At 40.1% G+C, this 15192-nt stretch overlaps 1 protein-coding gene across 2 annotated transcripts; it reads left to right on the forward strand.

Annotated features, from left to right (window-relative positions):
* The first annotated feature begins 316 nt into the window (after positions 1-316).
* CUNH2orf49 (chromosome unknown C2orf49 homolog) lies at positions 317-12007 on the forward strand. 2 transcript variants are annotated; one of them, XM_025869082.2, is made up of 5 exons: positions 319-612; positions 3047-3213; positions 6336-6462; positions 6589-6711; positions 8833-12007. In XM_025869082.2, exons 1-5 carry the CDS (start codon positions 514-516, stop codon positions 8887-8889), a joined length of 573 nt encoding a protein of 190 aa, XP_025724867.1. In that variant the 5' UTR covers positions 319-513; the 3' UTR covers positions 8890-12007. The 2 variants fall into 2 exon arrangements, with proteins under 2 accessions (XP_025724866.1, XP_025724867.1); XM_025869081.2 differs by having other exon boundaries at positions 317-612; positions 6336-6711.
* Positions 12008-15192: the final 3185 nt, after the last annotated feature.

The raw sequence follows: 15192 nt of genomic DNA on the forward strand, positions 1-15192 counted from the left end.
ATGTGTGAGGCCATGGGGTTACAAGGATTTAAAGTCTCAGGCCTAAGATCTTCATCGTCTTGAAGGAGGATTAGAAGACAAAGAAGCAGGTTGAAAAAAGACCAAAACCGTTTCAGACGCTATCAGTGCCATTTATAGGGTAAAGGACATCTGGCTGCCCCGCCTCTTTCCCGCGAGACTGCCCTAGAAATCCCTTTGGCCTCTGCCACTAGACGTCACAGGAAGCGCGACCAATCGTGGCCCGCTTTGGGAACTTCGTTTTTCCTGTCTTTTCTTGCAAGACGTCAAATGCCAATCGTTTTCTCTGCAGACGTCCCTTCCACTTCTTTAGGCCACGGGAGTCTTCCCTCAGCAAGATCTATTCCAGCATCCCGGCAAGCCACCAGAGGCGGAAGGGGACGCGCGGCGCAACAGGAGTGACGACACACTTAAGGCTCCGCCCGCACGTCACTTCCGGGACGCTTCCTTCGTGGAGCCTTGTGGGTAGCCGGCCGGGGTCTCCTGGCGACGACGATGGCGGGGGATGTGGGCGGTCGCAGCTGCACGGATTCGGAGCTGCTGCTGCACCCGGAGCTGCTGTCCCAGGAGTTCCTTCTCCTCACCTTGGAGCAGGTCGGGCGCGCCCGGGCGGGTGGGCCTTTTTGGGAAAGGGCTTCGGACTTGAGTTGGCCCCGAGTAATCCTTAGTGGCGAGCGGACACACCCGCCGCCGTCGCCCCTACCGCCCGGTTTGTGTCACTCTCCACTCCACACGGACCGACTAGGTCTCCCCACGCCCCTATTCGGGAAAGAGACGTCCTTAGGATATCAGGAATTCCTGGGAATCAGGACTTACCCTCTTGGGTCTTTGATGGCTCCTACAGAGGAGTTCTAGGCGACCCCCGGGGCCTATATGTGAGCAAGGGCCGGGGGAAAAATCGTAGTAGAAATGAAGGGTAGTAATCAGGGACTGTCAGGGCTGGAAAGCATCGGAGAAATCGCCCTTTGTTTATATTCTCACCTCATTTAAAGATGAAACTGCGTCTCAGAGAAGTAAAGTGACTTATTTAAGGTGACACCATATCGCTAAATGGTGCAGGCAGGAGGAGAATTCCGGACTCCCGGCTCTCGATGCAGCATTTCCTCTTTTCGAGCTAATGTGGCCTCAGATAACCAACAAAAAATAAGACAAAAGAAGGATGAAACTGGTTTAAAGTGGTAGAGAATTACTGAAAGTTTCCTTGTGATTTTATTTTTTTAATTTTTATTTATTTATTTATTTATTTATTTATTTATTTATTTATTTATTTTTAAAATTTATTTGACAGAGAGAGAGATAGCGAGAGCAGGAACACAAGCAGGGGGAGTGGGAGAGGGAGAAGCAGGCTTCCCGCCGAGCAGGGATCCCGATGTGGGGCTCGATTCCAGGACCCTGGGACCATGACCCCAGCCGAAGGCAGCCGCTTAACGACTGAGCCACCCAGGCGCTCCTCCTTGTGATTTTAAATAGCATGTTTTGTTGCTTTCCTTGTGTTTAGCCCTCAGTACTCTTTCTCTAATTTCCCTAAGCCCTACTAAGTAGAATTTGTTGAGGTCTGTTACCTTTCACCTGCGGTTCTCAAACTTTTTAGGTATGTCAGAATCACCCCCAGGGCTTGTTAAAACACAGATTACTGGGTTCCATCCCCAGAGTGTCGGATTCAGTAGGTCCAGGGTGTGGCCTGAAAATTGGCGTTTTCAGCGTTCTTGCTGCTAGCCCAGGGACCATAGCTTGAGAACCACCACCCTGGAGCAGTGCTTCCCAAACTAAGGTGCCTGTGAATTCTCTGGGAGTGTTATCCAGGGTTCTCTCCAGGGTTTTTCCATATCTCTGAGTGAATAGAGGGTGAAAACTGATAACAAATGGTGGTCAAGTATAAGAGAGAGAAGTAATATTTGTACTTTTAAATTTTGAAGAAGAAAGTAATCGGGATAAGTTTATCAGAGGACGTAGATGGGCTTGATTTGCTAGTTAAACTCAACACAAATGTTTCCAAGCCTTTCTGAATTGCAGATGAAGAGTCCATGATCTTATTTCCATCCTCATTTTCCTTCCTAAATCCAAACTCTTTATCCATAACTACTTCTTTTCCTTATGCCACGTGTTTTCCATTATGTTGAAAGCAAATTGGAAAGTGAGGGAGAATGAGGTAATTTAGACAGGGATGGTTGGACAGTGACTGGAAGCTACTTGAAAGGACTGGTGAAAACATGAGGGGCAGGTTGTAATGATGCACTGTTATCAGTACGGTCATAAGTAAGGGGACTGCAGTGTCCATCTGTAGGGCCATTTGAAATCTTGGTAGTTGACTTCAATTTCAGAAGCATTATTAGGGAGACATGGGAAACAATATATAGGGTGAGACCTCCAGCCCACTACTTTGATCATGATAGTCACACTCTGGGTAACTTTTTGACAGCATGTAGTAATTGTTATCGTTGTTGGCTTTTTTTTTTGTCTGGTTTCCCCAGGCAGTCTCCCATTTTCAGTTTACTTCATGGATTAAGATGATGCTACTGGAAATGGTCTCCATGCCTGATCACTGGCTGACCAGTTGTGGACTACAGTCCTTGTCACGCTGAGAACATATGACATTGTCTTTTAAGATGAGGCTGAACCTAATATTTGCAGAGGTTAACCTCTGTGATACTACTTCTTGCTGGACTATGTAGGACTGCAGTGTACTTGAAGTCCCTATAAGTCCCTATACAACTTAAATAACAAACTCAGATTTAAATAACATATTCTATAATTATGGCAAATACATAATAATTGTATAATAGAATTATAAATGTAAATTATGAGTTATATTAAGTTTTAAATATTATAAATTATAAGTAAATAAGTTATTTAATTTAATTTAATTTAATTATTAAATTGTATAGTGGCAAATAAATTATAAAATATATAATTATTAAACTTTATAATTATAAAATTTGTTACTTAAGCAGGAATGTTCTACCCTGTTAGGTAGGTAGTAATTATGAAGTTTGTTATTTTGAAATTACTTTTGTTTCCTTTTCCACAGAAGAACATAGCTGTTGAAAGTGACATAAGAATAAACAAAGACAATCTCACTGATCTTTATGTTCAGCACGCAATACCGTTGCCTCAAAGAGATTTGCCAAAGAATAGGTGGGGGAAAATGATGGAAAAGAAAAGAGAGCAACATGAGATGAAAAATGAGACTAAAAGGTAATTTTTAGCAGTTCTGGTTTTTATCTTATATGACTTAACAATTTTGCTTTTCTTTTTTTTTTCTCCAGGTAAACTTAGGTAAGAAAAATTCATTTACTCAGTAACTATTTATTGAGCACCAGGCACTGTGCTTATAGCATGAATAAAACTGACAGAATTCCCTGCTCATATTCTAATTGGGAGAAACATAATTTAAAAAAATGGGTAAAATATATGGTATGTTACATAGTGATAAACATAAATGCTAAGGAGAAAAGTAAAACAGGGATACAGATTGCCATTTTAGGTAAAGTGGTCAGGAACAACCTCACTGAGAAATGACAGTTCAGTAGAGAAACCTGTAGATGGTGGAAAGCAAGCTAGCATTCCAGACAGGATACAAGAGCCTGGGTCAGAAGTGTGCCCATCATAAACTAAGAACAACAAGAGGCCATCAAGGCCAAAGTGGAGAGAATCAAGGGGAAAGTAGAGAAAAGAGGTTTACTGGAGGTGAGTAGGGGAGATTGTTGGTTGGATCGCGTAAAGCTTTGTTAGTCATTGTGAGAACTTCGGCTTTGCTCTGAGATAAGAGGCCATTGGAAGATTTTGAGCAGAGTGATGACATCATCTGATGTGCATTTTAACAGCATCACTCTGGCTGCTGTACTGAGAAGTGATTTAAGGTGGGGTGAGGGGAACAGGGAAATCATTCAGGAGGCTGTACTGTGATCCAGGTGATAGATGGTGGGGACTTCGACCGAAGTAGTGAACTTGGTAAGAAGTGGTTGGAGTCTGGATGTATTTTGGAGGTAGAACCAAAAAGATTTGCTGAATTGTGAGAAAAAAGTGGAGTCAAGACTTAAAGGTCTTTGAATAATAAAGAAATGAAGTAACTGTCATATGGCTTCAGGGACACTAAGATTTTTAAATTTCAGAAAATTTTTCATAAAACCACAAGCAAATGAATTTCCTTTTTAAAAGGAGGTTATGTTTCTTTAACAGTGATAAATGGTTTAATGAGGACAAAGTGTCCTAAGATCCCTGGGTGGGGTAGTTACTGCTTTTCCTGTGTATTTTATCACAAGTGGGTGCTATTGATTAATTACTGAATTTATTTTTAGAGCCTTCTGTTTGTAAGGTACTGTCATTGGCAGCGCACCAGTGATTGTGGGAGAAGGTGGAATGAGGGCTGAGGGTGAGGGAGAATGCTGGCTCTGAGTTGATGAGGGGTGTTAATCTCTAGTTACAAAGAAGAACCCATTATTGATAGAGTATTCCCCAGGTATGAAAACAGTTGAAGAATATAACATGTATGCTCATAGGTGTTTGGAAAAGAAAGTGTCTTTTGATCAGGAACACATTCAGTTCAGATTGGGCATCATTTTAGCTTGATGGTTATATATTGGTACAGGCTACATTTAGTGTTAGCTTTTGTAAATCTATGGATTATGCCAAATACATCTTCATTTTACTTTTGTTGATTCATTTTTTTTTTTTAAGATTTATTTATTTTAGAGAGAGAGCGTGGGGGGGGTGGCGGGGCAGAGGGAGAGAGAGAATCCTGAAGCAGACCCTGAGCTGAACACGGAGCCCAGAGCCCGATGGGCTCCATTCCAGGACCCTGAGATCATGACCTGAGCTGGAACCAAGAATTGGCCACTTAACCGGCTTTGCCACCCAGGCACCTCTTTCTTTTGTTGATTCTTAATAAAGTATTTTCTTCTTGATCTGCACATTCAGGCACATTGTCCTAAGCAAAGCTTCAAATCTGTTACTTCATATGACAGTCCCTTTAAGCTCCTCAGTATCCTTTTGGAAAGGATTTGTGACACTTTTTTTTAAGATTTTACATATTTATTTGACAGAGAGCACAAGCAGGGGAGTGGCAGGGGGTGGGAGAAGCAGACTCCCCGCTGAACAGGGAGCCCAACATGGGGCTCGGATTTGTGACTTTTTGAAAAAAATGACAAATTTGACTCTTGACTCAAAACATTAAAGCTGGAAGGATCTAAGACATCGTCAGGTATTGTTGAATTAGAGAAGTGTTGTGATGTGCCCCAGGTCACATAGAGCTAGGCCCAGATCAACAGTGCAGTGCTTCTCAAACTTCAGTGTGCCTCTGGGATCTTAGGTTGAACTCTTACAAGCTGATGAGCCCTGCTCTCTCTGATGAGCCCTCTGTTTCCCTTCCATAGCGGCAGTGTGTATATAGGAAACCGATTTTATATCTTCTACCAGATGATGTTCAGTGGTGACCTAAGAATTGGTGAGTTTGGCCAGTCACCCAGGATCTGGTTAAAATGCAGATTCTGAATCAATACAGGTTGAAGCCCCAGATTCTGCATTTCTTATCAGGCTCCCAAGGTGATGATTATGCTGCTGGTCCCTTGACCACACTTTGAGTAGCAAGGCTGAAGTGTTCTTCCTAATAACTGACTGCTCAAGTTCTTGTTACATGTTTAATTAAAAGGTTTTTTTTCCCCCCCATAAATCTGTTGTTTCACTTGAGGTATAATGAATAGTGGACAAGTGAATGCTTTTATTATTTATCTTTCTGATTCAGAGTGGAAATTAGGTTTTCAGAAGCTAAAATGAAGACTTGCGAAATTTTAAAATTAACATTACACAAATGTTATAGGTAGAATTTAGAGAGTGCCTTGGCTTTAGAGACCATTGATAAATAGAATAGAATGTTCTCATTGTAGACTATGACTGTGGTAGTCTTGCTATAGCTTTATAGTTCATTATCCTTTTTAAATAATAACTGATACACATAGTCAAGATAACCCTATCAATTAGATGGGGTGGTTTTTAAAACTTAAAATTTTTTTTAGTTACTAGGAAATCTTATTTTAAGTTCTAGGGTTAATTAGTTGATGTTTTAAAAATAATCTATCTTGTGTGTATGTTAAAGCTAACCTAAGTTTCTTGTCAATAAGTATCTTATACTTAGAAGCATTAGAAAATTATCATTTCATTTAGGGTGAACATAGAATATTTCATTCCCAGTAGTCCTACTTAAAATAGATCAGTCTTACCAATAAATGTTTTCTGGTCATTGTTTTAGCTTTGAGTTCCTGCAGACAGTTTGCCATTTTTTGCAGATGGTATTTTTCAAGAATGCATCTCTTTGATTTCAGGACTAGCACTGTAGATGGGTTAAGAAAAAGACCCCTCATTGTGTTTGATGGAAGTTCAACAAGTACAAGCATCAAAGTGAGAAAGACAGAGAATGGAGATAATGACCGACTCAGGCCTCCCCCTCAGGCAAGCTTTACCAGTAATGCCTTTCGAAAATTGTCAAATTCCTCTTCAAGTGTTTCACCCCTAATTTTGTCTTCCAATTTGCCTATGAACAATAAAATGGAACACAATAATAATGACACTAAACAGAACCATGACTTAACGCATAGGAAAAGTCCTTTGGGTCCTGTGAAGTCCCCACCTTTGTCCCCTGTTGGAGCTACTCCCGTGAAGTTAAAGCGAGCGGCCCCTAAAGAAGAAGCTGAGGCTGTGGTAAGTGCGGGGCGGCTTCCGTGCTAGGAAGAGAGCGGCACGGAGGAGTCTCTGAGCGGGTAGCGGAGCCGGGGTGGGCGAGCTGGGACACAGGCAGGTCTTGAGCTCGTAAATGGTCTCTTTCGTGTCCTTTCTCCTGTTGACTTTGGCAATTATAAAATCCATGATGATAAGTTAACGTTTTTTCAAGTCCACTCAAGTTATTTCTGCTTAAAATGTCTTAGGCACTTTTCCTAGACTTTCTCATTTCGATCCTTTAACCATTTTTGGAACTAAAAGAGAAAAATAATTCTTGTTAGTAACGCTCAGAATGTTAAGCGATTTGTTGAGTCATATATTTATTAAGTAGCATTTGAGAGCTTGACCTTCAGTCTGTCTGTTTTACATTTACCTTAAAACCACACTAGAGTGTTCAGGATTTATCATGGACCTCCCCTTCCCCTCATGTTTACCTGTCCTTGGAGGGATAGGGGAAATTTGGGAGATGTACTGTGTTAGACTGTATTATAGTTAAGCATTTGGATGCTTGGATTTCATATACTGGCAAATTTGGTACAGATAGGCAATAAATTTAGAGTTTATTTAGAGTTTAATTTATGAGATGGTATATATATGTATATGTATATATATACATGTGTGTTTATACATACATGTGTATATATGTATTATATGTATATACATACACATAAACCTACTTGATTCTTCCCTATGCTCCTCAGAAAATGATTTTTACTTTTAAACATCCAGCGGTTTTATAGGTTTTATTCCTTGTCTTAGTCTGTTTAGGCTGCTATAACAAAAATAATACTGACTAGATGACCTGCATAACAGACATACATTTCACACAGTTCTGGAGGCTGGGAAGTCCAGAATCAAGGTGCTGGCATGTTCAGTGTCTGGTGAGGGTCCACTTTCTGGTTCATACTTGGCTGCTTCCCAGTGTGTTCTCACGTGGTAGAAGGGGCAAGAAAACTCTCTGAGGTCTCTTTTCTGAGGACCCATTCATGAGAGCACTTCCCTTGTGATTTAAGCACCTCCCGAAGACCCTACCCCCAATACCGTCATGTTGGGGATTAGGTTTCAACATACAAATTTTGAGGGGACACACGCATTCAGTCTATAGTATTTCTATGGTATACTTTGACATTATTATCCTCTTAGAATTGTGTGTCAAAGGGATCAAAACTCAGAGTAGTTCAGACATTCTAAAATAGTAGAAAGAGGACTACTGTAAATCTGGCCAGTGCTTAGTTCTTCCATTAGTTCATCTTTTCAGCTACCCTGTGACATGGCACAGTACTTTTTCTTATTTCACAGATGAGGAAATAGAAGCTCAGAGTTTAAATAAACTTGTCCAGGGTTTCAGAGTTAGTAAGTGGCCAGGCTGCAGTTTGAATACGGACCCATTTGACCTCAGTGCATGAACTTCTAATGACACCAAGCTGCCTCTCTACTTACTTCAGTCACTTTTGTGGGAAGGAGGAGGAGGGTGTCGGTGGGGAAGGGAAAAAAAAGGAAGAATAACCTAGACCTCAAATATTAAAATAAGAGCCTCGAGGATCTTTTTTTCGGTCTCTTTAAACACATCTTTCTACTCAGAAACATTTTACTCTTTCAGAGGTGTGATTTTACTGTTTTCTTACTAGTAGTAAGATCTTGGATTGTGAGGTTGTGGAAGGCGATGGGGTAGGCAGGGAAGAAGCAGGTCTGGAGTCCTCAGTCGTTTTCAGTTCTGAATGCACTTTAGGATTACCTGGGGGAGCTTCCAGGCAGAAGGCAGAGCCTCAACCCCCTCAAACCCAGACAGAAGTCAGAGCCTCAACCCCGCCACCTTGTGTGGATTCTCACTTAATTGGTTCTGGGATAAGGCTCAGGTCTGGGCATGTTTATAAGTGCTGTGGGTGATTCTAATATGCAAACATTTGAGAACCACAGTTGGAAAAAATGGGTAGCGGGGGAGACTTGCTTTTTCACTTAATCTCCTAAAATCTCCCACCAGATGGCAGCAGTGATCTACCATTCGTTTATTAGTAGTAAACTTTGGTGGTTTAAACTGCTCATTTCAAGCTATCCTCTGACATTTCTGCAAGTATAAACTGGTCTCTGTTCATGTCTTTTCAGAATAACCTGAAGCCCCCAGAAGCAAAGAGGAAGATACAACATGTTACATGGCCCTGAAGGAAAGTTTCCAAAAATGTAAATATAACTGTAACTGTAGTTTTTCAAGCAAGTTCACATATATTGACAGTATTTACAGAGATCCTGATTATTGTGGAATTTTCTTAAGAGGTTTAAAATTAGGTTTAAAAAAATAGTCTTTCCTTTCCCCTTCCTCCCTTCCTCTTTTTTTTTTTTTTTTAATTTTTGCCTTTTGTGCCCTTTTTAGGAAAGGATTTCTTTTTAAACAGATGACTTAGTATAAGTCATTTATATTGATCCTAGTCAATCATTAGCTGCAAGTCTGATATAAAGCATCTGATGAATTTTAGGAATTATTTTCATTACTCTGTTTCAGTGTTTGGGGAAATTTGAGATTTTGTTTAAACTCAAAATATTTTAGAAGTTCACAATTTTTATTTCTTTTCCCTAGCAAAAGAATTTAACAGTTTATCCCAATATTTTAGTAAATACTGCCAAACTCCTCAAGGTTCACCAAGAAAAGCATATTTGTAGTGCTGCCAATAAACTGTTCAGAATATACAGATGAAATTGCTGTTCTTTAAGTGCTTACATTGCTTATTCCCATAAAAATCAAAAGGGAAATCAGTGCTTGCTGTTGCTCCTTCCCTTGAAGTCATAGGAGAATTGGTCTATTAGGAATTGACTGGTCAGTCTCACAGCTGGTCCACCCTTTAAGATGTCCTTGTCATGCAGCAGTCCTCACTACTCTTTTCATGAGCAGTCTGTGATCCCACTCTGGGAGCTCAGGTGTCACTCCTTCCTAGGAGCTTCATCCTTTCAAAAAGAAACCAACTTTAAAATCTTGAGGTGAGGTAGTCATGTCTGAGGTGGTACCTGATGGCAGAAGGTTTAGAGAACAGGAGGAGGGGGATGGAATTCCAGCACTTCAGAGAGTCCAGGAGGGATAGCGGTGGGGAGAGAGGAAGCTTAGCATGATCTGGAGTAGGCAGAAGAGACGATGGCCGAAGCCAGCAGTCACTGCAGAATGACCGCGTAGGAGACGAATACCAGCCAGACGGGGCTCCCTGCTGGGGTAACAGGCAGCTTCCCACAGGGCTGCCACACACACATTACCCACTGCGGTCTTGGGTTAAAGCAGTGATATCATCCCAGTCGTGTGATGGAAGTCAGTGGGAACATAGGATATACCTTATAGCCACACGTCCTCCTGTCCACTTTTTTGCCTTGTATTTCTAAGTGCAAAGGATACTTTATACTTTTTTCCTTATATGACTGATCTTCAAATTGGGGTTCGCCTTTTCATTAACTTTTTACAGCAGTCTCATGATTCTTTTGATTTGTTAAAACAAGTATTTTAGTTCAGCTATTAAATAGCCTTACAAAAAATTCATTCAGCCTGTCAGGTAAGTACTGTACTAAAACTTGAACCCTACAGTTTTTACCCATTCTGCCTTTATCCAGACTATAAATCTGTACAGATAAGACAAAATTGATACATACTCTGTGTTGCATAAATTACTCATGTTCTGCCAGATGAGTGAATATGTAGTTATCTGCAGTGCTGATATGTGTGATATTACTGAAGGACAACTGTAACCCTCTACAGAACTGTATATTAAGGAAGATTTTAAAAGTACAGATTTTAGGGTAGGATGACAAATTATATTTGATAATTCGGTTGTCCCTTCTGCTTTCATCTGCATTTCTCTCTTAGTTAAGAGAGAGTTAGCCATTTGACAGTTTCACGTCAGTGGAAACTTATTTTTAGTTACTCAATAAAATTAATTTTTAATTTGTATATTTAACTTACAGAGTAGGTTGGTAATAACAGCTGAACTGTGTAACATTGTTGCTTCAAATTGAAGTTTATATTATGAACATTCAGAATCAATGCTAATAGAGCAGCATATTCTTGAGCTATTTTGCGTTTGAAATGTGGAGAAGTGCTAAACCACGTACTGTGTAGTACGTAATACCGACATCTTAGAGCGCTGTGCCTTCTCCAGGTGTATAGATAGAGCTTGTCTTGAAATGTCTTCCTCCACTTGATGAAGCCTCCCGAATGATGGGACTCTGAAGCAGAAGTGTCGGGAATCTTAGGTTTTGAAGGGTTGCTGTGGTGTGCTTTGAAGTTTAGAAGGACTCGATTTGAATGGCAAACAGCTTTGGAATACCCTCAACTCACTAGCATGGGTTAATGTTGTTGCTACTGATTTCATATTCCAACAGAGCCACCTTTTTTTATTATCTCGGTAGGCAACTGAATGGTCAAGTCAGTGAGTGAGTGGCTTCTGAGGTGTAGTTACAGGCACTTTACTACTTCCTGCCATTGGCAGGTGGTCTTGTTCTTTTCTTTCCCTTCTTCTTCGTCCCCCGTTTTCTTTTTTCTTACTCCCTTCTCCCATATTTTGACTTTCTTTGCTTCTATTCTCCATCCTCCTTTCTGCAGACACTAAGCATCAGGCTTAGGTTTGTACATCCTAATGCTTGGCCCTATGCATTCATTGAGGAGTGAAGACAGGATGACCCCGGGTCCTCTTACATTTGAGGGATCATAGACTGCTGTGTGAATTCTGGAAATCTCAAGCCCCTGCAGCACCAGGGGCCCTAAATTGCTTCCCAGTGGCTGTAAAGGCAGTACAGTTTACCAAAATAGCTTTATTAATCTCGACAGCTACCAGGCACTTTGGAAAGTTGGTTCAACTACTACTATGGGGCCATAATATTTTTGCTAGTATTAAAATTCTTCAGAATTGTAATTATTATTTGAAATAATATTTTGGTTGACTTAAGTTTTGAGCGAGGATTCTAAAACTGGTCTGGAGACTCACTCAATAGCAATGACCTTTTTAAAAACTTACATTAAGTAAAACTGCCAGTAGATTAAATCATATGTATCTAAGAGCTTCCTCTATTTACTACTGTGCCACTTCAGTAATTTTTAGAGGCTACAAAATGGTCAAAATGTTTTTAAGTGTGCTCTTTTATTAAATGCTTGTGCAGGTTTTGTAATTCAGTACAGAAAGTTTAACCTTGTAATGTACATTTTTGTATGTAAAAGATCTTTTAAGTAGCCTTAGCCTTATTTAAATAAACTGAATAAAATTATTGAGTAGATCTGTCATTCATAAAAAAATAAAATGGAAAAACATTCTGTAACGACTTGATCTCTTTTTATTTGAGCAGACTATATGGTGGAAAAGTGTTATGCTTTATAGTACAACCTTCTGTACCAGGATTGATTGGGATCAGGCATGATGCCAGTCGTCTGGCCACGTCTCAGGGCCCCCACTGTGAGGCGGTGATGGGCTAGAGTGGCCCAGGGTTTGGATAGCTTGAGGCCACAGGGACTGCCACACTGACTGCCACAATGCTTTGATGGGTGGAAACAAGTCCCTCGAACCTTATCCCGAGTGAGTTCTCTTACACACTGGAGCAAACCAGAGGTTCAGTTGAAGGATTATTTATTTGTGTCTGGGGTGGTCTTTAAAAAGTATACTTCTAAACTGGTATGTTAATGTTGGAGACTGAAGCCCTAAATTTACTGACTTGGAAACATTGCAGCTTACTTTCTACCTTGAATTTAAAAAAATAGGTCATTTTTTTTCTGTCTGGACAAAAATTATTTTCATTGTTTAGTAAAGCACTTTTTACTTGAAGTGCTTTGCTCTTCCAGTTTTTGTTAAACCTAGTTGTCTATCCTATTGTGGCAGGAAAAATAAAGATGTGAGTTAATTACGTTCCTGCTCAGTGAAATAATGGATAATTGTAATGACAGAAAAACCAAGAAATGAAATAGAGATAGGGAAGGGAGGGTGAAGAGCTACTTTAAATGTAGTGGTTAGGATAGGCCTCTTTGAAGAGGTTATTTTTAAGGGGAGACAGTTTTGGAAAGCTATGAGGAAAAGCATCGTATATATGGTAGATTTTAAACGTTTACATAATTTGTTGCTCCTTCCATCAGATATGGAGTCTGTTTCCCACTGCTTGAATATGGACTGGCCTTGTAATTTGCTTTCATCAAATAAATGCTTCTTTCACTCTGGAACCCTTCCTGCAGCCACCTGAAAAAGCCTGCTAGAAAAACATCAGCAAACAGCACTAACCACCAGATGTGACTTAGTCCCCCATCCCCACGCTAGCTGCCAGCTGACCACAGCTCCATGAGTGTCCCAGGTGAGGCCAGACCAAATATCTGACTCAGAACATCCTGAGTGAACAGAATAGGGGTTGTATTAAGCCACACTAAGTATTGGGGATGGTTTGCTACCCTACCCAGCATTAGATAACAGATACCAGACAAGAACAGAGTGAAAGCCCTAAGGCTTAATAGGATTTGAGAACAGAAAGAGCGTGTGGCTCCACAGTCAGTGAAAAGAGCCGGGAGAATATATAAAATGAAGCCAAAGCAGGGAGGCAGGAGCCAGATTATTTAGGATCTTACCTAGGCCATGGTAAGGACTTTTGATTTGATCCTACAAGCAGTTGGAAGCTGTTAACTATGTTCAGACTTAACCAAGCATTTAGTTTAACCATAGGACAGAAGTAAGACTAGCTAAGTAAGTATATGATAGCCCTGAACTTTTTTCTCTAGTAAAATTATCCAAGTTTTTTCGTTTTCTTTTTCAGTTTATTTGAACTAAAATATTTATATTTCTTCGACAAATGTTAGGAGACTAAAACACCAATTATGCCAAAAGATATTTTTCATAACTATAGAAACACTACATCTAGCTAAGCTTTTTGTTAAATCTGTCCTGCTATGTAATTTTCTAAAATAAGCTTTAAAAAAATAAACCTTTTTATTTTAGGGAAGTTTGAGATTTGTAGAAAAATCACCAAGATAGTACAGAGAGTTCCCATATACCACACACCGAGTTTCCCCTGTTACTGATATACATTAGTATGGCACGTTCAATGGAAGTGAATCAATACTGGTACATTACTGTTAGCCAAAGTCTGTAACTTTACTTGTATTTCCTTAGTTTTTACCTAATGTTGTTTTTCCATCCCAGGATCCCATCCAGGACACCACCTTATATTTAGTCATAACTCCTTAGACTCCTCTTGGCTGTGATGGTTTCCCAGACTCTCCTTGAATTTTTGATGACCTAGATCTCAACTGACAGAGCAAGGAAATATATATGTGTGTATACTAACCCTATATATACACGTCTGTAAATATTTCTATATATAACTATCTACAGTAAGCTAAACGTGAGTTCATATTGGTGTCTCCAAGTCAAATCCATTACCATGTGGATCATTCTAGACTTCCCTTTCTTGTCTGTAACTTCCCACCCCAACAATCCACCATCCACTTACTTCTGATGAGATATGTATGGAATGTCCCTCAGTTTGAATTTGTCTTAATGTTTTTTTCATGATTAGACCGGGGTTATGGAATTTGGAGGGAACATCGCAGAGGTAAAATGCGACTTTCATCCCATATTAAGGGTACATACCATCAACGTGACTTACTGCTTACAACGTACAAGGGGTCACTTGGCTGAGGTACTGTGTCAGTCAGGTTCATATAGAGCTACTCTTTTTCCTCCTCTTTCCACTGTATTCTTTGGAAGGAAGACTTGAGTAGGGAATTACGCTCCACCTTATGGGCCAAGTATCTACATAAATTACTTGTAATTCTGTGCAGATTTATCTATTTTCCTTTATTTAATTAATAAGTTATGTCAATGTGGACTTAGAATCTTATTCTTTGGGTTATAATCTGATGCCTTTTTCTCAAATTGTTCCAGCTTTGGCCGTTGGAAACTCAAGTTGGCTCCTGTGTCCCTTTGACTTACCTCATCATTGTGGTTTCTTTGGAGCACTTCCCTACTTTCTAGCACTTCCAGATGCTCCAGGTTCATCTTATATATTTCCTGCTCCAGTCCTAAACCCAGCCACTTCTCCACAAAGCCTTGGTTCCTTTTATTGAAGAATGGTATTAGAAAGCAAGATCTGGAAGCTAGGAGTGGGGGTGYCRTTGCTTCTAGATCTCAACTGACAGAGCAAGGAAATATATATGTGTGTATACTAACCCTATATATACACGTCTGTAAATATTTCTATACATAACTATCTACAGTAAGCTAAACGTGAGTTCATATTGGTGTCTCCAAGTCAAATCCATTACCATGTGGATCATTCTAGACTTCCCTTTCTTGTCTGTAACTTCCCACCCCAACAATCCACCATCCACTTACTTCATTGTTCAGTTCCAGTACACAAGTACAGCAACTTTAGAACTGTTAACCTGGACCCATGTACCAAAAACTTTATCAACTGGAGCACAGTGCTTATGTATGATTCCTTTTGCCTTTATTTTTACACATT

Source organism: Callorhinus ursinus, unplaced genomic scaffold (genome assembly GCF_003265705.2).
Source record: "Callorhinus ursinus isolate GAN/ISIS: 27379988/994484 unplaced genomic scaffold, GSC_fseal_2.0 scaffold10, whole genome shotgun sequence".
NCBI lineage: Eukaryota > Metazoa > Chordata > Mammalia > Carnivora > Otariidae > Callorhinus > Callorhinus ursinus.